Source organism: Caretta caretta, chromosome 10, assembly GCF_965140235.1.
Source record: "Caretta caretta isolate rCarCar2 chromosome 10, rCarCar1.hap1, whole genome shotgun sequence".
Taxonomy (NCBI): Eukaryota; Metazoa; Chordata; order Testudines; family Cheloniidae; genus Caretta; species Caretta caretta.
The window spans coordinates 46,066,471-46,093,399 of record NC_134215.1 but is presented as its reverse complement, the minus strand read 5'-3'; the positions used below and the strand labels follow the sequence as shown (position 1 = coordinate 46,093,399).

The window sequence follows — 26,929 nt, the reverse complement described above, 5'->3', positions numbered from 1 at the left end:
AGTCTCCGCCCCGCGGTGGGAGGCTTTAAATGGAGCAGCCCGGGAAGCCAGAGGCGACCAGCCCTGAGCACGAGTCGTCGCCGCCGCTTCTCCCGGCCCCAGGCGAAGCGTCCCCCGGAGCCCGGCGGGGAGCCATGGGCGCGCTGCCCGCCAGCCGGCTCCTGGGCTGCCTGCTGCTCCTCTCCTTCCTCTCGGCCGCCCCCGCCGACCGGCCGGACTTCGCCGAGCCGCGGGACCGAGCGGCCAGGATCAAAGTCAACCCCCGCGGCAACCTCTGGGCCACAGGTACCGTCCGCTGCCCCGCCCCGGCGCCGCTCCCCGCCCGCCCCGGCGCCTCCGGCCGGGGCGCCCCTGGGAAGCCGCCCGCGGCTTGCGCGATCGAAGGGGCTTTCCCGGATCCCGGCGGGGTCGGGCGGAGCAGCCCGGGGATTCCGGGGGCAGACGGCCCCGCTCCCCTCCCAGCTGCAGGCCGGCCACCGGGCGAAGCCACCCCTAGTCCGAGCCCGGGGGAGAGGGGAGCCGGGCCGGGGGATGGAGGGTGTCAGCGGACCCCCAGAGCCAGCGGGCCGGGACCGGGGCGAGCTTGTCTGCGGCGAACCCCGCGCCGGTGTGGCCGGACAGGCAATGAGGGAGAGCCTTGGGCGGGGGCAGGTGAGCAGCCCAGCCCCAGCGGGGGACCCCCATGGCTCCGGCCCCGGTGCTGGGCGGGACAGGGGACTGGAGCTGCCCAGGAACAAGGCTGGGCTGGGTGGGAAGAGCGGCTGCGAGCTGCGAGGAAGAGCCGCTCTGTCTCCGAGAGCGCCCCTGGGCAAAGCATCTTGTCGTGGGGCCCTGGGTAACACGCCAAGGTGGGGCGCACGCCAACGCACCAGAGCCGCTTCGGAGACTCTCCGGAGTGCCGCTGGCAGGAGCAGTGCGAGGGACTTGGCTGTGGGGGCTGGGAGCTGGCACCCCTCGGAGGCAGACTCGAGCAGCAGGTGAGCCGACCTCCGCTACAGGGCTCAGTCCACACCGTGTCTACGCCTGCCCTTCGGCTGGGTGATGGGGCGCGCTTTGCTTTGCATGGGCTGGCGGGGTCCTAGCTGAGGTTAATTCACTGCAGTGCCTTCCCAGCAAAGGAACCCGCACTTCTGGGCCAGGGGCTCTCTGGCCTGCAGAACTCCAAGGGCAAATGGGCCAAGGCCCAACGAGGTTCTGCCAAACTACTCGCTGCAGCTTGTGGGGGACCCCTGGTGCCAGGGAGGGCTGCCAGGAATTGGCGCATTTACCTGCAGAAATGTCTGAGTACCTCCGCGGCCAGAAATCAACAGCCAGAAGAAACCTAAAGCAAGAGAACAGGAGAGTGAGTGAGGAAGGGGGGGAGAAAGGAGCATGGGGCAGGGCTTAGCCAGGGGCCATTATGCCTCCTGCAATAAGGAGACATTTCAAACACTCTCAGCTCCTCAAATCAGACGCACATTTTAAGAACGTAGGGTTAGCCCTCCCCTGAAGTCATCTACACCATTAAAATCCCCCCGCCCCCAAAGAAAAGATCCAAAAATAAGAGACCCAGCCATTAGGAGCCTATTTTGTGCAGGTCAGAAGTAGCCTCTCCTTTGCATCCTCCTCTGTGTGATGTGGGGGTGGAGAAGGGTGAAAGGCAGGATTGAGAGAAGGCTCTTGAGGTTTCTGGAGCTGGGCTGGAGAGCAAGAGGAGGGCACAAGTCAGGATGAGAAGTGGGCAGATGCCGCCTGTCCGTCACCATACACTGCCCACGCCCTTCCATTGCCCAGCACGGGCTGCCCCAACACGCTGTGCTGGCAGCTCCAGAGCCCTGGCACGCACTGCCTTGTCGCACACGTAGTGCTGAAAATGCTGGCCAGTCACAGTCTCAGGGGTAATAACTTGTGAGAGTCCCTGGGGCAAACTGGAAAAGTAACGGCGGTGCTATTAATCTTAATTCAGATACAGGAGCAGGTTGTGGCGCTAGACTGATCTGAGGGTTTGTCTACCCTGCAAGAAGAGGTGTGGACTTTGGGTCTCTGGGTGGCAGCTTGGGCTCTCAAGCCCACCTGATCCCCTGGGTCTGAGCTTGGGGGCTCGCATGAGCAGTTGTCAGATCCACCTTATCCATACTGCTATTCTTAGCACACTAGCTGGAGCCCCACTAGCAGGAGTCTGTCTGCTTGAGCTGGGGGACTTGCTCCCAGATGCAATGTAAATACTCTTTTAGAAAAAGGAAAAGGAGTACTTGTGGCACCTTAGAGACTAACAAATTACTCCTTTTCTTTTTGCGAATACAGACTAACACGCCTGCTACTCTGAGACCTACTCTTGGGTTGTGCTGCTAACCCAAATTAAAAGCCAAGTTTGTGTCTTCCCCGCTGTTTTAACCCGAGTTACCAATGTACCATTTTTGCAGTATAGACACACCCTAAATGGGAGAGATCACCTCCACAGAACTCCATCCACACACCTGCCCCCAGCGGAGTGACAACACATTCAACCAATGAAATGTCCGAAACATAATCCCAGAGGGGGAGGGTGGGAATATAGATAGATGATCAGCAGAACAACTGTCCTTGATTAATCAATGATTCTGGTGCCTGGACAATATTCCCTAGCTACTATTAGCTGATTGTCCCTTTTGTGGGTGCATGGCAAGATGGATTGTTCCAAATCCCTATAGCAGAGAGATGGCACCCACAATCCCAGACACAGGCAGCAAATTCCTCAGGCAGATTCTGCCTCGTGGTGAGTGGTATTGTGCTGTGGAGGCACCAAGGTCTACACTGAGCCAAATACTGGGAGATTAGACTGAGGATTTCAGAATGTCAGATGCAATCGGATATTAGAGAGACGTGGTGGTGGATGGGGGAATATCTTTTATTGGACCAACTTCTGTTGGTGAGAGAGACAAGCTATAGAATCCTTCTATACACAAAGCCCTTCTTTGGGTCTGGGAAAGGCACCAGTGCTGTAGCAGTGTTCATCCCAGGATATCTGAGCAAACCTTTCCCAGACCCGAGGAAGAGCTCTGCATGGCTTGGAAGCTTGTCTCTCTCACCAACTGAAGTTGGTCCAATAAAAGATATTACCTCCCGCACCTTGGCTCTCTAATATCCTGGGACTGACATGGCTACAACTAATTGCATGTAATAAAATATTGGTATTTTAAAATGCAAAGCAGAGCGCCTGTCCATTATTTTAAGGCAAAGCAGAGAGAAAGCAGAAGTACCTTCCAGATTGGCACTGCTCTGAGATAGAGGAAACCAAATCTATTTCTCAGCTACTCATGTTCAAAATCTAGTCTGGCACCTTGGGTACCACTGTGAAACTTGTCTGAATAGTGCTGCCTGAAGGGGAGTGAGCAAGCGAAAAGGTGGGTGTGTGGGAGAAAGCTGCTGTGAAGCTTCCCGCAGATGAGAAGCCGAGAATGGGGGTGGAGGACAGAGCTGAGGGGTCACTTAATCTGCTTGGCTAGGAGAGAAGCAAGGGAGCCCCTGGAGAACCAGTTTGACTAGTTACTGGAGTTGCCCTCCAGTAACCCCCCTCGGTGTGGCTTGCTGTGGAGCGAACCCCCAGAGGACGTCTCTATCTCAGAATGGCAATGCTGGCTCCGTCCCAGAGCAATGCTCATCCTAGTTAAGGATGCAGCTGCTGTAACCCTGGGCACTGTGTGCCGGGGACCCCACTAGTGGGGGGTGGGTTGGTAGCATGAGAGAGTCCACTCGCCAGGCAGCAATGAATCCAGAATGTGTCCCCTCTGTGCTGCTGCTGCTCTGCCACCAGAGGGCTCCTTTCCCAGCTGGCCGAGGGAGAGCTCCATGCCCAGAGCAGAGGCTTCCAGAAAAGGAACAAATTCCCTTATGAACCCAGACCCTAGTGTGATCTGACTCCTCAGTCTGTGCCCTGGTGCTGCTTCCCTTCAGCTGGTCTTGCCATGGGAGGTGTGAAGGGCCTTTATGCTGCCTCTTTTCCTCCTTGCCCGTCTGAAGCCGGGGAGGGGGGAGCCGGAAAGGCTCTGTGCAGCCTGCAGGAGCCCTCCCCAAATGAGAACTGCAGCGCTTTCCCTTGCTCGTGCTCCCTGCCCAGGTTTTCAAGCCCCCTGAGAGATGTCTCGGCACCTTTGTCTCCCTGTTACAGACCAGGCCCGGATCCCCCCGGTGGTTCAGGGAAGCCCAGCACACAACCATATGTCGTGTAATCAGAATCTGCTGCTGGAAGCCCCCATGGCGTTAACCACTGGCACAGCATGCACTGGCTATTCAAGCTCCCATTTGTGGGGCCTTGTAATAGCAGGCTCAGAATGAAGAGGGCCCCGGTCCTGAGCACTAAGGATCTGCCCATGCCCCTGTGCTGTTTGTGCCCTGAAGGATGAGGGGTTTATGAAATGCTTGTTATCCACTAGGGTGATGAATCTGCTAGGCAGGAACGGCCCTTCCCATCAAGCTATGACCAACCCCCAGGGCGGACATGTGGGTCTGTTCTGGGCAGAACCTGTGGGGAAGCAGCAGGGAGGACGGTGCCAATGAGACACTCCACTGACTTATCCCGGCCTGGAAACCTGCAAACTCCTCCTCGCTTCCAGCAGAGGCTGGGCTGGAGAGGCACCGGGCGGAGAGGCACTGGCCCTCTGGTGACTCAGATTCCAAGGCCAGAAGGGACCGTTCTGATTATTTTGCCTGATCTCCTGCACAGCACAGGCCAGAGACTTGCTCTACAATAATCCCTAGAGCACATCTCAGAAAACCACCCAGTCTTGAATCAAAAGGCTGGGGAGCTTAAGAGCTGTGTCCGAAGGGCTGAGAGCCAGGCTGGGAAGCAGCCTGTCACTGGCAGGGGGGCTAGTGGTAGCCATGGTGGTGGATCCCAGGGGCAGCTTGCAAGTGGGGGTCCACGTGGATGAGCCTGAATGAGACTACAGGTGTTGGCCAAGGAGTCTGTAGGCCAGTGCATGGCTGCCTCTGGGAGAGGCCTGGAGCAGATACCCTGGCACAAGATTTGACCTTCATATCCCTGTACTGAGCTGCCCTGGGGCTGGGCTGGGATTTGTTGTGGGTTCTGTTTATCATCTGTAGTTTGCAACTTGCAGCCATTGTGCCAGGGTCATTGCAGGATTTATTTCTGGCAGCCCAAGTTCAGCCCCCTTTGTTACTCGTCTGACTCCGATGGTACATCTCCACTGCAAGTGCTACGGCAGCTACGGCACTGGAGTGTCGCCACTTCCTGCAGTGACCGTTGATCCATCCCCTCGGAACCTGGGTGGAGGGAAGAATTCTTCCGTTGGCCACGTTGCAGAGGGCGTGCGTTTTTCACAGCCCTGAGCGAGGCCAACCGAAGTTCTAGGTGTAGACCAGGTCTGTGAGTGTTTATGGGAACTCATTGAGGGCTAGATCCTGAAGGGTCTGCTGCTTGGAGAGCCTGACTCCAAGCATATGCTACAGAACACCTGGGGGCTGGTGTCCCACTGCTCTCCTAGTCACACTGTGCACTGGGTCCAGTTACAGCTCAGGGTGAGCCTGACTGGGAAAACAGGCTATGATTTTGCAAGTGCACTGTCCATGCAACTTATAGCCCTTAAATTTCTAACTACTGATTGTGCATGCAAATCAGGTAGTTAGCACTGATGGCTTTAAAACAGAGGTGGGCAAACTATGGCCCATGGGCCGCATCTGGCCCACCAGCCATTTTAATCAGGCCCTCAAGTTCCCACTGGGGACTGGGGTCTGGCCCCGCTCTAGCCAGGGAGCAGGGTTGGGGGGCTACTCTGCACAGCTCCCAGAAGCAACAGCATGCCCTCCCCCTCTTCCCCCGGCTTCAGCTTCTACACACTGGGGCAACCTGGGGCTCCGCTTCACGTGCTGCCCCCGCAGCTCCCATTGGCCAGAAACCGTGCCCAATGGGAGCTGCAGGGGCGGTGCGCAGCAGAGCCACCTGCCCACACCTTTGCACAGGAGCTGGAGTGGGGACATGTCACTGTTTCTGGGAGCTGCTTGAGGTAAGCGCTGCCCAGAGTCTGCACCCCTGAGCCACCCCCGGTGCCCCTGCCCCAGCCCCAATCCCCCTCCTGCTCTCCACCCCCTCGATCCCAGCCCAGAGCACCATCCTAGAGCCTGCAACCCCCCCGCACACATCCCCGCCCCCGCTACCCCAGCCTGTAGCCCCCTCCCGCACCCTGAACTCCTTTCTGGCCCAATGCCAGAGCCCACACCCCCAGCCAGAGCTCTCAACCCCCTGCACTCAATTTTATGAGCATTCATGGCCCGCCATACAATTTCTATACACAGATTAGCCCCTTGGGCCAAAAAGTTTGCTCATCCCTGCTATAAAAGGTGCCCAGCATTATCTGCAGAGCTGAGAGTGTGAAACTGGTGTCAGTGCTGAAGACTTCTACAAATTCCTATGCTACATCCTAGCTGATTTACCAGCACCCTAATGCTGCTGTCTTTGTTAGCACCTGCATGAAGTGTCGTCTTGGCTGCCTTTCTCTGAACAGCTAAGCTAGCTCGTAGGTTGTTAGTTGGGTGGTTATTAAAGGTGAGCTGCCAAGATGTTTTTAGGGTTCTGGGAATCATCACTCTGGCTCAGATAGGGGGCCCTCTAGCCTGGTCTCCAGTCTCTGATGGGGCCAGCAGCAGCTGCTTCCATGGAAGGCATAAGACCCATGCAGTAGGCAGTGATGGATCTCTGGCCCATAGGGAAAGCTCCCTTCAAACCCCTGATAGTTACTGGTCTTGAAAGGAAAACTTGTGTTATTTCTGCTACTTACTGTGATAACTCTGGATAGTTGTCACCCAGAGTTTCTAGGATTTCAAGAGAAACAAAGCATGTGGCCATTGTCATGTTCTTTTGCTAGCTCCCCCTCAGTTCCGCCTCCTTCAGCTAGAGGTGGGTTTCTGCTACAGTATCTTGCTTCTGAAAAATTCCAGTGCCACAGCAGCCACTGCTATATTGCGGATTTCGAAGGCTGCTTGGCGCTAGGGAGCTGTGGGACTTTTGCATCCAGTCCCTCTGCCAGAGCTTGAAATCTTCCCCGCCCCCACAACCATCTTGCCTATTCCCTGTTCTAATACACGTGCCCAATGTCATTTCAGGTCATTTCATGGGGAAGAAGAGCATTGCGGCCTCCCCGCTTCTGGAGTCTCCGGGAGATGCTGTAGCAAACTCCATCCCAATGGCCTTCAGCCCAACTCTCCGAGCTGTCTTGAAGGACATGAAAGAGCTGCTTACCAGAGAGCTCCTGAAAATCCTCTTGCAAGAGAGGCTAATAGATGAGAACCAAGGAAGATCTGATCTTCACAACCAGGTGACTACTGAGCAATGTGGTGGAGAGAGAGAGACCTGAGTGAGAGGCTGCAGGAGAGTGCAGCAAGGAGCAGCACAGGGCCAAATCATCCTACCCCCCTGGGGCAGCCAGAGGAGGGGCCAAGGAGCCCCTCAAGGCTGGGCTGGAACAGTTTCCCTCACATCTGGGCTAAGGAGCCCACATAGGAGGCTAACCCCAGAGATCCAGAGGGAAGGAAACTCCTGTTTCCCAAGGGAGGCTATGCCTCTATTGACCCTGCCACCTCCATTGGAGCCAAGCTTGGGAGGGGCTCAGTGGGAGTAAAAGATGAAGCAGTGTTAACTCTGGCTTGGAAATGCTAATACCAGAAGCTGGGCTCCTGCTCCAGTCCCTCATGCCTCTGCCACCAAACCCCTGTGGGGCACTGACCCTGCGGAGCGCCAGTGGAAGAGCTCGGCCCGGCACAGCGCGTGGCTAGGATAAATGCTGGAGCTGTAGCTTCTTCGCCCTCCACAGCCCATGGGCAGATGCCCAGGATCTCTGTCCCCTCTGCTCCTGGAGCAGTGGGGGTGGTCTGAGCCATAGCTCTTAGAAGGGAAAAGCCCGTAGTCACTTAGCCCTTGCCACCGCAGGGCTGATCCTTTCAGTATCCTCTGGAGTGATTAGCAGTGACTGACGTGCCAGGCAGGTGGAGCTGTAGGAGAGAGAGATCTGGCCTCTCTGTGTGCTTCATACAGTTCCATATCGAGTGGCCTGTGTTTGTGGCAACTGTCCGGCCAGCCCCAGGGGGGACAGAGTGCGCTGTGAATGGCTGAGGCGGAGCGAGAGGAGCTACGGAGACTCAGCCTGGGAGGGAAGCCGGTTCCAGGCTGGGAACAGGTGTCCTGGTCGTTCCTTGATGGCTAGTGCCCAGTGCTCCCCCCACAGCTCCTCAGCAGCTGGCACACATGCCCCAGCCCCTCTCCTGGGCTGGGTGTCTCTGCTGGGACCTGCAATGACTGGAAGGTGGGATGGGGCTAAGCTGGCAGCTGGCAAGTCACATGAGTGGCTCTCCTGGCTAGCTGGGGGCGTGCCTCGAGTCTCCCCCGTTGCATGCCAGCCCCGGCCACCTTGGCCACTATAGCCAGCCAAGTGAAGGAGGATGGGGAGAAGCGAGGTGGTTCCAGCTGCTCCCTGGTGGCTAGGCCGATCCCAACCACTGCAGCGACTGCTCTAGCTGCTCCTCCGGGTCCTACTCTTGCCTCCAGGAGAGATTTTGGGACAGAAAACATTGGGGGTGGAAACATGCATCAGCCCCCCCAGTATTTCCGGTGTGGGGGCACTAGCCCCCTGGTTCTGCTGCCCCTGCCCAGCTCCCAGTCCTGAGCTGTCACCCCCAATGGGTCCTTTCTGAAACCTGCCTTTCTTTCTCTGGGTCCATCACTGCACTACAGTGGGTGAAAATAATCCAAACAATTATTTAAAAGGGACAAAATTTCTGGTAGGCCAAAGTGATACTAGTCAGGCCAGCCAATGATTTACTGGACTCGAGTGCAGTGCAGGCACACAGCCTGGCTGATTAAAAACAGTAAAAAGACTTACCCAGTTTTATTCTCTCAGAATTAGGTTACATTCTCATTGCAGGAAGCAAAGGGAATCCTATGGTCATTCTAAGGCAAATTATCTGCACTGGAGGTCTGTGTGGTGTGGCACAACCAAATGCATTCAGAGAATGATCAACCCCATTTAAGTAGCATCTTACTCCTGCTCGTTGCTCTTGATGAGGAGCTCAAAGACTGAACAAAGTCCTGTCTCTTTCCTGAAGAGTGATGCAAACTACCAGCTGCTAATTTACTGATTTGTGCTGGTAGGTCTGCTGGGTTGCTCTGAGTCCATCTCTCTCTGAGAAATAGTCTCACCTGAACCAATTGCTAGCCACCCTTCACAATGTGCTGGATCCTGCTAATGGCCAAACTGCCTGATTGGCCCTGGCCCAAATACATGGCAATGCAGAGAGGCTCAAGCCCTCCTTTAATGCCCCTGTGCATGCTGCACTGGCCATCGGGGGTCAGTACGAAGGGGCTTCACCATCTCCGACCCTTTGGGTGCTATATGCCCCAGGGGACAAAACTAGGGAGCAATCCTTGTACTTCCAAGAGCATAGGGACTGCAGCTGTAGCTGGCCCTTCCGTAGGGTGCACGAGGGTTGAGGGAAGGCTTCTTGTGCCTGCAAACGCCTTGCCTTCACTGGGAGAAAAGGGATGTTTTAGCATGCATCAGGTAACATGTTAAAACCTTCGTGTAAACGGGACACGTTGTATTTTAACTCGTGAGCTAGGTGGGGTCACCACAGGCGGCTCAACATAGGGTTTACCATGACCAGCTAATGTGTTAAAAGCGCCCCTTTTCTCCTAGCATCGATGTGGCCTGCCCTAAATCAACCACCTGCTCTTCCTCCCACGCTCATTTCCTTTTGTGTAACAGATGAACTCCCTTTCACAGCACTTATCCCATTCAGCCTCACCCCTGCCTGTCTGTAGAGCTGCCTGTGGTAGGGGGTTATCTCCACTGGGCCCCTTGCCTTGGAGCTGGAACAGCGGTGCGTCTCCTGGGGTACAGCAGAGTTCCCTCAGGGCTCCTGGAGAGGTGAGGCTGTTCTCTTGGGAAGGGGCTGGGGAAGAGAGAGACATGGCTGGTGTAGACTCCTGGGTACCGCAGAAGCTGGGTACTGCTTGCAGCTGTGGATCAGCGCTAGGAACTCTTTGAACCTGGGTGATCTGCTCGCACTGACACACGTTCTGCTGGAGCTGCTCAGCACAGGAACGGTCTCTGGCCTTGTCTGGACTAGAGAACTGAACCAGTGGCAAATGAGCTGGTGGAGAGCCTTGGTGTCAGCACACACCAGCTATTGTGTGCACAGGCCACTGGGCACCTATCCCATGCAGCCCAGCACAGCTCCTGGGAGCAGTGCCTTCTAGGATACTTTGGAATTTGCCTATGGGAATTGTGGGTGAAAAGGCCCAGCTCCCATAATCTGGGGGATGCTCCTGTGTAGCCCTTTGGCACAGGTACCTTTTCCTAGACCTTTTCTGAACTTGGAGGCCAGCGTGAATGCTTGAAGGAGAGGTTTCTGCTCGAGGCTTTCAAGGGCAGGCTGAGGTATCTGTGGTGAGAGAGTGGGGGATGTGCCAGCTGAGAGCCAGAGCCCGAAGCAAGCAGCTCCCAGATTTCATCCTGCAGTGGTTCCGCGCCCAGCACTGTCCAGGTGGAGGGCTGCATGCTGCAGGGCCCAGAGCTTGAGCACGGACTGATGAGACCAAGTTCTGAAGATGGGGGAGCAGTGGCAGCAAAACTTCAGGGTGAGGGAGGCTTTCTTTGTGCCCTGTGATTGCCACGTGGAGCACGAGGCTGGGGGAAAGAGTGGGGGGCTGCAACCACGCAGCGGAGGCTGTGGCTGTGGGTGGAGGGCATGGGGAAGATCTGACCCATGGCAGGAGAGGATCAGCAGGCACGGGAGAGTCCTGTGGAGCTCTGATAAGATCTGGTGCAGTAACAGGTGGGGGACTGGGGTGGGATTTGATGAGGGGTATGAGGTGATCATGGCCATGGGGAAGGAAGATGATCCTAGCAGCTGCACTTTGTCTGGATGGATAAAACAGGTCCAGGTGCACACTCAGCAGGCGCGTGTAGGAGACTGCCAGCAGGAGGGAGCTGGCTGAGCCATGCTGACTGCTCCGTGTCTATTGCAGCAATGATCCGATCTGCCTGCTGCAAGTCTGAGCATGTGCTCCAGCGAGGTGAACAAACTGCCAATGCTCAGTGGAGAGCCAGGGCTGCTCGCCCTGCTTACAAGGGGGAATGTTTGGCATGGAGTAGGGCTGTGCGTCTGATCAAGGGCGGGCTGTCACTGCCTCACCCCCTTGGTTCAGACCAATGGGTCTCAATGGGTGCAGCTGGCACAGTGTGAACAGCTGGGGCAATTAGCCCATCACTTCCCAGTTCCTGTAACTGTTGAGCTCCTGCTCTGCTCAGTATGTCAGGGCTGGCTCTGGATTTACAGGCTTTCTGGAGAGCATTCTCTGCAGCCTATTTTGGCCTTCCCAGTTCTTTTGCCTTCGTTTGCACAGGCACAGATTCAGTGCACAGTTCCTCCTAGGGGTCAGTGAGCTCTTTAACTCTTGGCTAGTCTCCGTTTAGCTCCCTGGGGTGGAGGTGCCAGCCCTGGATGCTCCCTCATGGTGTGCCCCAGCACCGCATTAGATCTGCCTCAGTGCTCCTAAGGGTTATGGCTGGGGCTCAGCCTCTGGCCCAGGCCCTGCGAGCATTCAACCCCTTCCGGGTGGGGTGGGGGGGGCAGAGTCCCCAAGTCAAAGTGCAAGAGACTCTTTGGCTCCACTGGGCACAGCTTTCAGCCTCTTTCTTTCAGGTGAACCCCAGCTACCAAGGCTGCCTTAACCTCCACCCCATGGTGCCAGGTAACCAGTCACGTGCACGCTGCTGCCAGGCCTACCCTCAGTCAGCTCCTGGCCTCACCCAGGCTTCTTGCACGACCTGGGAATGGCCTGTGTCCTCTCCTTCCCTCGCCCCCCTCTCCGGCTGAGCTGGTTCTCCCCTTCCCACTACCCTCCCCAAGCCTGCCAGCGCTGGCAAGTGACATGGGGCGGGGCTCATGCAGCCTGCAGCGGCTCCATAACTGTGAGGGGTTCACACGCCTCTCGCACTTCCCGGTCTAATTTCTACCCTTCTCGGCACTCTGCCTCTTGCTGGCAAATAGTTACAGCCTCATCCCAGCACTTCCCTTGGATGTGGCCAACTGTCCCTGCTGCCCCCTGTTATTGCAATGTGATACTGAGGGATTCTACTTAACCTGCCCGAATTTGCTTAAATTGCCCCTTCCCAGCTGGCTGCCTCTCCCCCCAGCCTCAATACCTCCCTTTGTGTGCGCCCGCGGCCCCCCCCCCCCCCCCCATTCCTCCTATGAATGGGGGATGGGAGTTAGTTCTGTAGGTGGTTGTAGGGAGCATCCTATTTCTCATTGCCTCTCCCCCCATGCAATGGGAACCAAGGGCTTGTCCACACACTGTGTTACTAGAGCAGCAGAGGGTACATGGACCAAGGCCTAGCACATTACATACAGCTTGCCACACCGTGACTGGCCAGGGACACCCCACCGCAGGCACTGAAAGTTCCCTCAACAGGAGCATGATTCATTGCCTGTCGATAGGTCTTTTGCACTTCACACAGCTACTGTCATGTGCAGGAACCACCTGGGCCCAGTGGGGTCCAAATAATGGTGTTACTCACTGTGTGTAATGTGCCAGGCCCAGGTCTGTGCTCCCGCTGCTGCTCTAGCAGGGTGCTGGTGGCCTTTGAACCATACACCACAGTGAGGACCACTGGAGGGCTCACACCCTATTTAAAGGGATAGTCCCCAGTTCCTATGCACTGCAGGGATTCTTTGGCTGACAGCACCAAGAGGAGCCTCTCCAGGGCCATGCACATGGCATCCTTGGTGGAAGTGCCTAGGCTCTGGAACTCTGCAGTGGGAGATAAGGAGCGGCCTGAGTCTTGTCGCCTTTAAGGATGAAACTGACGCTCCTCCCCCTCAGTATCGGCCTGATGACATTTCTTCTGGAGATGGGATAATCACACTCACTGTAGGGACGTAAGTGACCGAGGGCAGGAGAATGGCAGTAGTGAACATAAATCACGTCCCTCTAACTATGAAAATTCCATACACAAAACTTTGTGGAACAGGGCATAAGGGTGTGGGAGTATGGTGGCCCTGTGTGCACCCTGAAATGCAGAGACGCCTGTTAGCTGACCCCCAACATGCACGCAGCACAATTCCACGGCCAGTGATGGCATCACAGGAAATGTCGTTCTACCTCTGACTGGTAAGGGAGCTGCTGCACATGGCACAATGAGTCTCCATGCTATGATGCCCAAGCTGGGGCTTCCTTGCCGATGTCACACAAATGGCACCCACTCGAGGGAAGGCTTAGAACTGCCTATGCACAGTGGTAATGATGCATAGGCAAATGGTGGGGCATGGAAAAAGTTCCATACTACAAGAGAGGGGAAGGATTGGGACTGTTTACTTGAGAAGGGACAAGGAAGAGGGGCTAACAGCAAATGACTGGTAGAGAGATCACACGCTGCTATTCACCCTGCCTCATTATAGAAGAACAAGGGCTTGTTCAGTGAAATTGAAAGGCAGCACATTTAAAATTGATTAATCCTTTTTTCACACAGTCCACAAGATGCCATTGAGGCCAAGAGAGTAGCAGGATTCACAAAAGGCCTGAGCATTTCTGTGGATAATGAAAATATCCTGAATTACAGCAGTAAAGATTGAACATAAAATACCAAGGGCCTGGTTCTGTGCTGCACGCCGGTCCCTTTGTGTTGCTTTGGTGGCATAAAAAGACTGTGAAGCAACCAGATCTGACCAGCCTCACCAAGGGGGGAGCTCTCAGCTGTAGCAAATCTGCTGTATCCAGCTCCTACAACTGCTCCCTGCCTGGTATAGGGGGTGTGTCAGGAGGAGGGGAGTGCTGGCACACTCCAGTATGCTGCAGCTGGCAGACAGCCCCTTGGACCCATGGTCAAGTGAGGTACGTTAGAGCAGCTCCTAGGCTGCTCCAGTCTGTCAGGGCTGGTGCAGATGCACCATGAACTGTAACCAGCTTCCTGTTGCCTTTTTTTCTCTCCTGTGCTGGGCGGATCTAGTGCAGGAGAGAGTCTGGGCCCAACCATCTTGGCAGGGATCCACTTACTTCAGGGCTTGAGGTACCTCCAACTCCAGGGGACTCAAGGGAAGCAGTCCCTGGGGCAGATCATCCCACATTTGCTTACTCCATGGGCTGTCATCTTCCTGAGAAGGTGCTGGTCCATCAGGATGCTGGGCTAGCAGGGCCCCATGTCCATTCTGAGCCGGCAGTTCCTGTGTTCCCATAAAGCTGTGTTGAAATAATGGGCTTGTATCTGACGGGCACGTTAGACTGTCCTTGCAGCAATAGTATGAGCACTGGTAATAGAGACACTGGAAAGCTCTGGGTAGGTCCTGGCTATTCATGACCAGCAGGGAGGCATTGCTGGCTCGGTGGTGGAGAGCCAGAGATGCAGGCAGGCAGCAAGCTTTGCAAAATGCTGTACGTACATCTGTACCATTGTAAAAACTCCCTCTGGGTTTGTTTTCACCTTGTCCCCAGTCCCTGTGCGATGTGATTGGCCTCCCTGTCAGTTACTGGGCAGTCCGTGCCTGGCCAACCCTAGCTCTAGGCTTTTCCTATGCCAGCTGTCCCTGAAATCCGACCCATGCATCTGCCATCACGTCATGGCAGGATATTCTATCAGCGTGAAAGTCACTCCTAACGTGGGAGCCCAAGTCACAGTGACATCTGGGTGGGTTAGGGAGATGGAATCCATCCCCCAGCCTGGATCCGCAGAGCAGCCCCCCTGCATCTCTAGCCTATGGGCTGCAATGCTGGCCACAGTCACACTGCCCCATTTGTGAGTTGGGGCCAATGGATCTGTGAAAACTCTTCTTTCCTGGCACATCCCGACCAGCCCCTCACCGCTCTTGTGCTGCCTGGGATTGGGATATGCTGGCACAGGAACCCTCCATGGGGCTGGATAAGTGGATAAGCTGCCCCTGTAGAGGGCTTACAGGACTGCCAGGGACTCATGCTGCCCGTAGCCCTGGGTGAGTTATACCTGCAGCTGTAGCACGGGGACCCATACTGTTGCTCTCATTTCAGGAGACAGGATTGGTAATGAAGGCGCTGGAGAAATACCTTTCAAACTGAAGAAGGGACAAAGGTGCCGTGTACATAGACTACCGAGTCCAGCATCAGGAAGGCCTGGCTGGTCTGTAGTAAACACCGGGGAATGTTTGAATTATGGTTCTGTGGAGCTACATCACCCTTATGATTTAGTATTACTGTAATATTGTGAATATTGACCATCTGTATGAAGAAAGCCCCAAAGCGCTGACTGTATATTTTTCCCTTGCATTTTCTGCATTACTGCTGAGGTCAAAGAGCCCTTGTGAATAAAACCAACTCTCTGTATAGCACGTGCGAGCGCTTCCTTTGCAGTCAGCACAGGCCAGCGTTTAGGGAGCAGGGTGATTTGTTTCTTGGGACCTGAGTCTGCTATGCACAGTGCGACTGACGGGCAGGGTGGGATGCAGCAGAGGGGGGGTTGCAGCTGAATGTGTGAGGGCTGAGAGAGTCTTACTGAATGTTGCAGGGAGGCTGCCGCAGAGGGTGGGAGTGAGGGGCTCAGTGAATGTGGCTGAGGGGATGGAGCAGGCACGGGTGTGTTTGCTGCAGGCTGTGGTGAAGGCCGTGCAGCAGAGGAGCGATGAGCTGTGAGGATATATGGGGATGGGGTTCCCCAGGAGTTGTGTGTTTGGGGCTGATGCATGTGGCATGTATTCCACCTCCCTGGCACAGCCGCCCTCCTAGAAATCATTCCTCAGGGATCTCCATGATCCCTTCTCTGAGCAACCCACTCCCAAGAACCCCGCTCCTAAGATATCCCACCCCCAGGCCGCTGATCCCTGGGCCCTTAAGACACTGGTATCTTCCCTCACTCAGGCCCTGCTACCAGCCTGCTTATTTGTCCCCTTCAACTGAGTGTTGAGAGCCACTATAGCTGGCACAGAACAGCAGTCATGAGTGAAAGAAGAAAACAGCCCTCTGGGGCAGCATTCAGAAAAAGAAAGAAAGCAAAGGAAGCTTTTCTATCTAAGTAGGAAGGAGCTCTTCTGAGATACATAGACACAAATGTTCACGGTGAGCCTTCCGGCCCCAGAGAGGATGTGAGTGGTGAGGAGACGCCTGATCTTCCAGTTAGTCAGAGTGCAGGTGACCTGGCAGCTACTGCAGCATCCGTATCTCCATCTCAAATGGATGTAACCATGCACATTCCTGAAGAAAAGTGTAGATCAGAAAAGAGTGTGGTAGAGGCGCAAGAAACAGCAGCTGCTGAGTTTAGTTCCTTAAGTCTAGACAATCCAGGACTGTGGACTTGAGCAGTAGGCTGCGGGACTTCCTTGTACTTCATGGGCCACAGCAAGTGAAAAATAGAAGTGTTCATCCAACACGTTACTGGTGTGAAATCCCCAGTGGTGACAAAGTGGAGAGGCCATGGCTTATATACTCAAAACCCCAGAATGCTGCATACTGTTTTTTGTTGCAAACTCTTCCAGTCTAATGTTCCAGCCACATTGGGTTCTACAGGAACAAAGGACTGGAAAAATCTGACTAGAAATCTGGCATGCCATGAGAAGGCAGCAAATCACTAGAGATCATTCCATAGGTGGAAAGAGCTTGAGATGAGACTAAGGTTAAAGGTCACCATAGATGATCAGCATCAAGAGAAGATTGCATCAGGGTCTCTTTACTGGCAAAAAGTTCTGAAAAGGCTCGTTGCCGTTGTGAGAATGCTTGCTACCCAAAACCGAGCACTGCATGGCACTTCAGATCAGCTGTATGTGCCAAACAATGGAAACTTCCTTAAAATTGTGGAGCTGATGACTGCGTTTGATGCTGTACTCCAGGAGCATCTAAGAAGAGTCACCACCCAAGAAATGTACACACACCACTACCTTGGAAAAACAATTCAAAATGAGATCATACAGTTACTGGCAACAAAAGTCAAACAGAAGATTGTGGCACATCTGAAGTCAGCAAGATATTACTCTGTTATTCTGGATTGCACCCCTGACATCAGCCATACGGAACAAATTGCTTTAATGGTGCATTTTGTAACAACAAGAGAACCTAGTGAAAATGTCCCTGCAATGGTGACTGTCAGAGAGCATTTTCTAGAATTTATTGACGTTGATGATACTACAGGAGCTGGTATGACAACTGTGCTTCTTAAAAAGCCGGAAGATACGGGAATTGCGATAGCTGACATGGGAGGTCAGGGCTACGATAATGGTGCCAACATGAGAGGAAAGAACAGAGGAGTGCAGACACGGATCCGAGAGTTAAACCCTCGAGCTTTTTTTGTCCCATGCAGTTCTCATTCATTGAACTTGGTAGTCAGTGATGCAGCATCAGCTTCTAGTGAGGCTTCTGAATTTTTTAATGTAATTCAAAGTATCTATGTATTTTTCTCTGCATCAACTCATCGATGGCAGATTTTGAAGCAACATCTGGGAACATCCTCTCTGACACTGAAACCACTGAGTGCCACACAATGGGAAAGTCGAGTGGAGGCGATAAAACCTATCAAACACCGAATTGGGAAGATCGATGATGCCATAGTTGCCATTATGGAGGATAATGCTATGACAGGAACTGTTCGTGGGAAAACAGTGGCAGAGGGGAATGGAATCACCAGAAATATAAATAACTTCAAATTTCTGTGTGCTTAGTGTTGTGGCATGACATGCTGTTTGAAATAAATGTTATAAGCAAGAGACTCCAAGGAACTGACCTTGATATATCTGGAGCAATGGAACAACTGGACAAAGCAAAGTCCTACCTACAGTCTTACCAGTCAGATGAGGGATTTCAAAACGTTCTAAAGAGTTCACAGAAGTTGGCAGAGGAACTTCACGCTGAAGCTATTTTCCCACCCATTCAAGAATACAAGAGTCACCAAAGAAGAAGACATTTTGGTTACAAGGCACGGGATAATCCCATAAGAGACCCCAAACAACAATTCAAAGTTGAATTCTTTAACCAGGTGCTAGATTGTGCAATACAGTCAGATGAAGAACGTTTCATGCAGCTCAAGGAACACAGCAGTATATTTGGGATGTTGTATGATATTCCAGAACTCCTCACTATACCTGAAGAAGACCTACACCAGCAACGCAGGGCACTAGAGACAGTGTTGACATATGATGACATGCATGATATTGATGCGAGTGATTTAGGTGATGAACTGAAAGCCCTTTCAAGATACATTTCAGCAGGATCAACTCCAACTTCAGCAGGAATATATGTGCACAAATAAGATGACCACCCTCTTTCCATATGCTTTTGTTGCTCTGCGCATACTTCTAACACTTCCTGTAACAGTTGCCAGTGGAGAACGCAGCTTCTCCAAGCTGAAGATAATAAAAACACATCTACGCTCCACAATGACACAGGAGAGGCTGGTCGGTCTTGCAACCATCTCAATAGAGCATGAGCTGGCCCAGACTATGGACCTTCAGGAAGCAGTTCAAATCCTTGCAACCAAGAAGGCACGGAAAGCACCACTTTGATTATTGAAACGGATTAAAATACCAGTGTTTCCTGTGCAGACAAGAAAAGTTACATTTGCTGTCCAGGCGTTTGAAAGTTAAGTGTTACTTAAAGTTTCCGAACAAGACATTTTAAGTTGTTAGTTCTCCTTTATTGGGGTAGGTAGCAGAGCAGTACCATGAGAGGAATAGAACGGGAAGAAGGCAGAATTGAGACCTTTCAAAGTTTTGGCCCAAGCGAGGGGGCATGGGGGCGTCATTTGAGCTCCCCGCCCTGAGGTGCCAAAATTTTATGGGCCAGCCCTGCGTAGGTACTTACAGACTGTGATCGAGTCACCCCCTAATCTTCTCTTTAAGATAAATAGATTGGGCTCCTTGAATCTATCACTAGAAGGCAGGTTTTCCAGTCCTCTAAACGTTCTCGTGGCTGTTCTCCGAACCCTCTTCAATTTATCACTGTAGAATCGTGGGCACTAGAGCTGGGCACAGGATTCCTGCAGCAGTGGCACCAGTGACAAACACAGAGGTAAAATAATTTCTCTACTGCTACTTGAGCTTCCCCTGTTTATGCATCCCAGGAGCACGTTGGCTCTCTTGACCACAGCGTCACACTGGGAGCTCATGTTCAGCGGATTATCCACCACAACCGCGACATTTTTTTCAGAATCCCTGCTTCCTTGGCTAGAGCTCCCCATCCTGCAGGGATGACCTACGTTCTTTGTTTCTAGATGTAAACATTTACATTTAGCCATATGTAACCCTTCTGCCCGTCAGAGTTGGCAGCAACAAGGGCCGGGTTCAATATCTAGGGGATCCATTCCAATAACACAATGCAAACCGGCTCGAGCCCCCACCCAGTGACCTGGGACAAATATATACCACCCCCGCTGGGCGCCTCCAAGAGGCATACTTCCCCTCTCGCAAGCACATAGTCTGAGTGTAGCAAAAGCCTTTTAATAACAGAGAGAAACAATGTGGCATTATGTTTGGGAAACACCACCAACAGGATTCATAACAAAACCCATGAGCAAAAACCCACCCCAAGCAAATTGGGGCATGCCCTTTTCCCTTTGGTTCTTGAGTCCAGCAACCCCAAATCACCCAAAGTCCCAAAAGTCCAATGCCCCAAAAGTCTCTGTCCCTGGTCAGGGCAGCCCAAGCGTTCGAAAGTTTATCTGCGGAGCTTTACCTCCCAACCTGGGTGGAAATGGGACAGGGGTAAGAGGCACCTTACATGATCTGAAGCTGACCGCCCCACGAACTCCTTCGCTCAGCTGCGCTCCGCTCCGCTCCGCCAGCCGCCCCACGAACTCCTTCGCTCAGCTGCGCTCCGCTCCGCCAGCCGCCCCACGAACTCCTTCGCTCAGCTGCGCTCCGCTCCGCTCCGCCAGCCGCCCCACGAACTCCTTCGCTCAGCTCCATGGCCCACAAGCAGCTCCTGCCATCCACAAACTGCTCCACCAGCCGGTCCGCAAGGCACTCCAGCCGGCCCGCCAACTGCTCCACAATATATCTTCCGGCTCCCCCACTACTTAACACAGCACTCAGTGATTTCAGCTCTTAGGTGAATTCAGCTTGTAGTAGGGGAGCCCCAGTGCTGGTGCACTGTCAGCCCAAAATGAGCTCAGCAGCCTATAACTAGACTTCTAATGAAATCAAAATTAGCTCTGATATTCCACAGTGGAGAGAGGAGGAAGTGCAATTAGCATGTAAAGCCCTCACCAAGGGGCCCATGCCACCAAGTATTAGTACTTGTCCCCAGCCTCTCTCCAGTCACACAGTTTTGGAACCCATGACCTAGCGAGTGCTACTTAGTTGATGGTGAATCCCTCCATCATAACAAAAGGCCACATACAGTTCCAAGCACAGTTCCCATAATCAGGGTAATAACAATTTATTCTTCCTGCCCCAATAACAGAGACACTGGGGATCCCACAGCAGCCAAAGTGACCATTTGGGCAGCTATGGTCTCATTCTAGGCGTGGTGGGTGTGTCTATGCAAATGAGATCGGCCCCTGAAGTTCTTTTCCACAACTTGCCACACCTCACCACCAGATGTCAGGGTGGAGCTCATCCTGACACTGCTTACACATATTAAAATGCATATTGTTTATTTCTGCCCAGTTTATCAAGTGATCCAGCTCGCTCTGAATCACTGACGTGTCTTCTTCCTTATTTACTGCTCCCCCAATTTTTATGTGACCTGTAAACGTGATCAGTGATGATTTTATGTTTTATTCCAGATCATTGATTAAAAAGTAGTGAAGGGCCAAAACCCAATCCCTGCAGAGACCCTACTGGAAACACACCTGTTTGATGACCATTCCCTATCAGTTAGCCAGTTTTTAATCCATTTAATGTGTGTCCTGTTAATTTTATTTTGTTCTAGTTTTTCAGTCAAAATGTTGTTTGGTACCAAGTCAAATGACTTACAGAAGTCTAAATATCTTATGTCCACATTATTCTTTTTATCAACCAAAGTTGCAATATCTTCATAAAAAGATATCAAGTTAGTTTGACAAGATCTGTTTTCCATAAACCCATCTTCATTTGCACTAATTACATCACCCTCCTTTAATTCTTTATTGATCGAGTCCCTTCATTACCTTGCCCAGGGTAGACATCAGGCTGACAGGCCTATAAACAGGGTCATTCCCTTTACTCTTTTTAAAAACTGGCACGTTTGCTTTCTTCCAGTCTTCTGGAGCTTCCCCACTGCTCCAGGACAATGAAAACCAACATCAATGGTTTTCCCTGCACACTCCCTGCACACAAGGTGACCAGTGGGGTGACGAGTGCACGACTTGTCTTGGTAGCCATGTTATACAAACTCCCCCCACTTTGCCATGGCCAGTTCCCCTCTTCCCGGGCACTTATTGTATAAACTGTTCCCATCTGCCCTGCCAGCTCCCTTTGGTCCCTGGTCAGACCATTCCCAAGAGCTGCCCCATCTGTTACCTCCCCCACTACCTTCTTCTGCCTCAAATGTCCCTTCCCCCAACCTATGACCTTGGGTTGAGAGAAAAGAGCGGGAAGACTTGCAGTTGAGCAGAAGACCCTTCCCTAGCTGCCCTAGGTGCTATAGTTTCTGGAGTCACCTTCCATCCAGCAGAGGAGCTGGGGGGTGTCCTGCAGCTCAGCGGGTGGGCTAGGAAGGGGTGGGGAAATGTCCTCATGCCGGGATGTCAGCAGAGTAGGCCCAGGGCTGCTAGTTTTGCTGTCCCTACCCCCGCACCCAAAAAGTCCAAGTGCAAAAAAAAAAAAAAGTCAAGCACAATTCTTATGTAACCCCCCCAGGGATTTGGTGCCTCAAATGCAAAGATTTGGCTGCCCTGGTTGCCTGCCCCTGCAGCAGGGTTCTGCTCTGTGCAGGGTTTTCCTTCCATTAGGTTGTCAAAAATTGTTCTTGCCTTCAGTGCTCCTTTATCCTACACCTGCCACATCACAGCCTGGTGGTCAGGGACCCAGGTATGGAGGTGGCCAGTTTACATGGCTGTAGCCAACCTGCCCTTCGTGGCAGCATAATACGGCCGTCCCAGGATCGCGTTCTCGGGGTGATACATGACACACGGGCACTGACTCAATGAGCTGTACCTCCTTGCAGGCAACAAAAAAACAGCAGGTGGCAGCAGCTACAGAAACTGGGTTTAAAACCCTGGGGAACCCACATGGCTGTGAAACAAAGTGAGTGCCTAGCCCCCTGGATGACCCTGAAAGGGAAATGCCTCAGGGCATCAATTCCTGCGTCCATTGGTGTGAACCCTGCAACAGAACAGCCCTGGGGCAAGGGACAAAGGCCACATCAGAGTTCAAGCTGGAAACACAGCAGGCAAGTGATCATGCGGTGTGAGGGCAGTTCTGGGTCTGTCTGGCTGTTCAAGGTCTGAGTGGAGCACAGATCCCTCTGCCCTCTAGGGGACTAGGATCCTGCAAGCCTGGATCTGGTCCTAGGAGTGCAACTGTTCACTGGGCAGGAGGCCTCCCTGACCTGCCCGTGGTAATTGTGAGCACTGACAGGGACTCGGAGTCCAGCAGCGTGTGTGTTCAGACTGTTCCTCCCCCAGTGAAGCTCCTTGCATGAGGTTGGTGAGCTCTGCCTCCATAGCCCCATTCTGCCCCTGGCTGAATACCATCCCCAGGGCACCCCAGCCTCACATGGTTTAAAGGTAAGTACAGCCATGTGCTGCTGGAACGCAAACACTCCCTTACAGCAACCAGCTCCCAGGCCTCTGGCTGAGATGGGTCCAGACAGATGAGATGTCCGGGGGGGGCACTTGGTAAAAGAAAGGGGTGCGCAGAACATTCAAGACAAACAAAACTCACCTCCATGCAGTGTACCCAAAGGCGCTGACCTCAACTTGCAGCCTTACACTGGGGTCTCGGTTGTTCTCTTTTCCACTGTCCTGGGAGGAGATGGGGCCAGGCAAGTCTGGGAAGAGTCCCATGGCTCACAGCCCTTCAGCTCACAGCCGGGGCTCTGCATGGTCTAGGGTCGCAACGCTAGTGATTGTAGTGCATCTCGCGATAGTGGTTTTTCTAAATTCCACAGCTTCTGCCGCCCAGTGACCGCACGACCAGCTCAGCGTGTGTTACAGAGTGGTACATTTCCAGTCCTCGCTGGTGCAGAGAAAAACTGGAACACGTGTCTCAGCTGTAGCCTAAAGGCTCACCACCCAGAAGGCAAAGAGCCCAATGGTTATTTACCTTTTAAAACCTCCTGCTTGTTAAGCCAAGCTCCTGTGTTTGGGGCCTGACTCAGGACTGCTGGACGCCTGGTGCTGGTGGCAGTAAGTTTTACAGGTGGAAACGAGGGGCTGGCAGGAACACTTGCTAACAAGCACCCATTGGGCTGGCCTGGCCCTTTGCCACGTGGACGGGGGAGTTCTGTTAGCTTGCCCAGTGGGAAGTGGCCTGTGTCTGCGGAGGAAGCAGACTTGGGCAGCAAAACACCCAGTTTTAAGCAGCAGGAAAATATTCTTTGTTCTCATAAAACTAAGCACAAATATTTGCGGAGATGCCACTGCACAGAACCTCTGGCCCCTGGCAAAGTGCCCTGCAGACAGAGTGGCTCTGCACAACGCTGGCCCATCTGCTTGGCCCCATCCTCCCCGTTTGCTGCAGGAAGCAGCTTATATGTTCACCCGCTGGCTGGCTGTGGTACTTACCCTGGTGGTAGCTGGGCATTTCTCCCACACACTGATAGAGGTAGCTTCACCATGCTGCAGCTGATCAGCCCTGCACAGGTAGGGCACCCCAGGGCCTGTGCTTCCCTGTGCATCAATGCGGGAGATGCAGATGGACAGACTGGCTTCATATCTGGGTCCTTTTGCCTTCTCTCTTAATGTCCTGCATAGTGGTGGGAGAAATGGGCCTAGTCCTGTTTCTTGATCCACAGACAGGTTTGTGCCATGCTCTTGATCTTTGCCACTGGGGGGGCAGTGCAGCTGAACACGCCAATCTCCCGCACCTTGGGAAGAGGGGAAAGGCAGATGCGATTTGTCCTTGCTCGTCTCTCCCTCTCCTCTCTTCTGCAAGATTTTGGAGGATTGGGGAATCCAAAGGGAAGAGAAATCAAGCCTCTGATCTCTCGGTGTCCCTGCAATGTGAATTGTTTCCTGCTGTTTCCTAAGGCCCAGAGGGTTTTGGTAGCTCTGTTTGCTAGAGGGGAGCGGCTGCGGTCACTGGGTCAGAGCAGAGAGTGAACCAACTCTGGCATCTTCCACAAAGGAAGATGGAGATGGAGAAGCTCCTGTGGTGAGATGATGGCCAGGGAGCAGTTGACATGCCAGAGAGGACAGACCAGCTTCAGGAGCATCTCCAAGCTGGCGTGTCTGTCCTGCTCTTACGGCAAGTCAAGGGATGTGAAATGAGCCCTGGCCGCTGAGGAGGAGGCTCTCCTCTAGCACCTGTGTGTGTGTACTCACACGTGGGAAGAGTGCTGGCCTGCCCAGTGTTGCATCATGGTCCTACCTCCCATAAGCCCTAAGGCCTGGTCTACAGTACGCGGTTATTTTGGAATTAGCTGAGCTATCTTGAAATAGCACTGGTTCCATCCACACGACGAAACCAGTTTTTTCGATTTAAAGGGCTCTTTACTCCGATTTCTGTACTCCACCTCGGCAAGTGGAGTAGCGCTAAAATCGAGATCGCAGTTCCGGGTTACAGGTACTGTGGACACAATTCGACAATATTGGCCTCCGGGAGCTATCCCAGAATGCTCCCTTGTGACCACTCTGGACAACACTCTGAACTCTGATGCACTAGCCAGGTAGGCAGTAAAAGCCCTGGGAACTTTTGAATTTCCTGTTTGGTAACCATCAGCACAGTTCACCATCCCAGGCGACCATGCAGAGTCCAACATCTCAAGAGACCACACAGTCCCGGATTCGCAGACGAGCTCCAGCATGGTCCGAACGGGAGGTACTGGATCTCATTGCACGCTGGGGAGATGAATCTGTTATGGCAGAACTACGTTCCAAAAAAAAGAATGCAAAAACATATGCTAAAGTTTCCAGGGCCATGACAGAAAGAGGCTACTCCAGGGACACAGAACAGTGTTGTACAAAAATCAAGGAGCTCAGGCAAGCATACCAAAAAGCCAGGGAGGCAAATGGGCACTCTGGGTCACAACCGCATACATGCCGCTTCTACCGTGAGCTGCATGCAATTATGGGGGGTGATGACACCACTACCCCACCACTGTCCGTGGATACCTGCAAGGGGGGAGTAGCATGGAGCAAGGAGGATGAGTTTTTGGAGGATGAAGAGGAAGAGGAGGAGGACAGTGCACAGGCGACAAGTGGGGATCTGCTTTCCCCCCAGCCAGGAACTATTCTTAACGCTGGAGCCAATAGCTTCCCCCTACTCCCAAAGTGTGCTCCCGGGCCATGACCCTGGAGAAGGCACTTCTGGTGAGTGAGAGCTTGATCGGAGCCACGCGGTGGGGGTCGGGGGAAACCCAGCCGTGCTGGGCTGTTTGCATTTAGTTTAAAGGGCTCATCCCTGCTCAGAGCCTCATTGGAGCCCCGCGGTGTGTGTGTGTGTGTGGCGGGGGGGGGGAGGGTGTTGTGTGAATCGATCATCCCAGAGAGCCCTCAGGCTGCCTGCAAGCTGAATTCTGTTGCCTGGCTGCTGCCTGCAAGCTGAATTCTGTTGTCTGGCTGCATGTGATGGCTTACTCACACCGAAGTGGCAGGCACTTCAGTATAAGAGGCGAAATGAGACCTTGTACAGAAAGAACTTGTGCTGTGTACTATGAATTGCCTGTTTCACTGAGAAACAGTGTCCCCTTTGTTCTCTAAAATGTATCTTTTAAAATACTACCCTCCCCTTTTCTCCTCCTGCAGCAGGCGCACATGTTTCGATGAGGCCCCTATCTACTCCGTCCCAGAGGCTGGTCCAGATTTGAAGGCGGAAAAAATGAACTCGGGATGACATGTTTGCCAAGCTCATGCGGTCCTCCCACACTGATAGGGCCCAGTTGAATGCGTGCAGGAAAACAATTGCTGAGTCGCGTAAAGCATTACATGAATACGAAGAGAGGAGGGATGTGCGCGATGAGAGCAGGCAGGATGCTATGGTCAGGCTCGTGGGGGAGAAAACTGACATGCTCCGCTGTATGGTGGATCTAATGCGGGAAAGGCAGCAAGACCACAGCCTGCCACTGCAGCCCCTGAATAACCTCCCTCCTCCCCAAGTTCCATAGCCTCCTCACCCAGACGCCCAAGAACACAAGGGGGGAGGCTATGGGGACCCACACAGTCAACCCCAGAGGATTGCACAAGCAGCAGAAAGCTGGCATATCCTAAATTTTGATTTGGTTTCTGGACTTGTCCTTCCCTCCTCCTCCACCCCCCAACCCAATACCCCCCTTCCCCGTCTAGCTTCTGATTTCTCTCAATGTTTTGCGCAACAAATAATAAAGAATGTTTTTTAAACAATTGTGACTTTATTTCCTTTAATATATAAATAGGGGGTGGGTAACTTTAAGAGAAACAAACACAACTCTCACATCATACCCTGGCCAGTCATGAAACTGGCTTTCAAAGCTTCTCTGATGTGCAGCACGTCCTGCTGCGCTCTTCTAATCACCCTGTTGTCTGGCTGTGCAAAACTGGCCACCAGGTGAGTTGTCTCAACCTCCCACCCCGCCATAATCGTCTCCCTCTTACTCTCACAGATATTGTGGAGCACACAAGAAGCAGCAATTACAATTGGAATATTGGTTGTGCTGAGATCTAACCGAGTCAGTAAACTGCGCCAGCGCGCTTTCAAACGTCCAAATGCACATTCTACCACCATTCTGCACTTGCTCAGCCTGTAGTTGAACTGCTCCTTACTACTGTCCAGGGTGCCTGTGTACGGCTTCATGATCCATGGCATTAAAAGTGTAGGCTGGTCCCCGAGGATAACTATAGGCATTTCAACATCCCCAACAGTAATCTTCTGGTCTGGAAAGTAAGTTCCT

The 26,929-nt window shown here is 53.2% G+C and overlaps 1 protein-coding gene across 3 annotated transcripts; it reads left to right on the top strand.

Annotated features, from left to right (window-relative positions):
• NMB (neuromedin B) lies at nt 1-26,354 on the top strand. Of its 3 annotated transcripts, none has more exons than XM_048866922.2 (3): nt 1-285; nt 7,078-7,289; nt 15,011-15,322. In XM_048866922.2, the coding sequence occupies exons 1-3, from the start codon at nt 30-32 to the stop codon at nt 15,056-15,058; spliced, it is 516 nt and encodes a 171-aa protein (XP_048722879.1). In that variant the 5' UTR covers nt 1-29; the 3' UTR covers nt 15,059-15,322. The 3 variants fall into 3 exon arrangements, with proteins under 3 accessions (XP_048722879.1, XP_048722878.1, XP_048722877.1); XM_048866921.2 differs by lacking the exons at nt 1-285; nt 15,011-15,322 and adding exons at nt 668-977; nt 25,809-26,354; XM_048866920.2 differs by lacking the exon at nt 1-285 and adding an exon at nt 668-977.
• Nucleotides 26,355-26,929: the final 575 nt, after the last annotated feature.

Excerpts from the sequence above, each read along its gene's own strand:
- NMB (XM_048866920.2), top strand. The coding sequence starts at position 683 with ATGGCTCCGGCCCCGGTGCTGGGCGGGACAGGGGACTGGAGCTGCCCA. Across the intron at positions 978-7,077 it reads GAGGCAGACTCGAGCAGCAG|GTCATTTCATGGGGAAGAAG; the intron begins GTGAGCCGACCT and ends ATGTCATTTCAG. Across the intron at positions 7,290-15,010 it reads GATCTGATCTTCACAACCAG|GAGACAGGATTGGTAATGAA; the intron begins GTGACTACTGAG and ends CTCTCATTTCAG.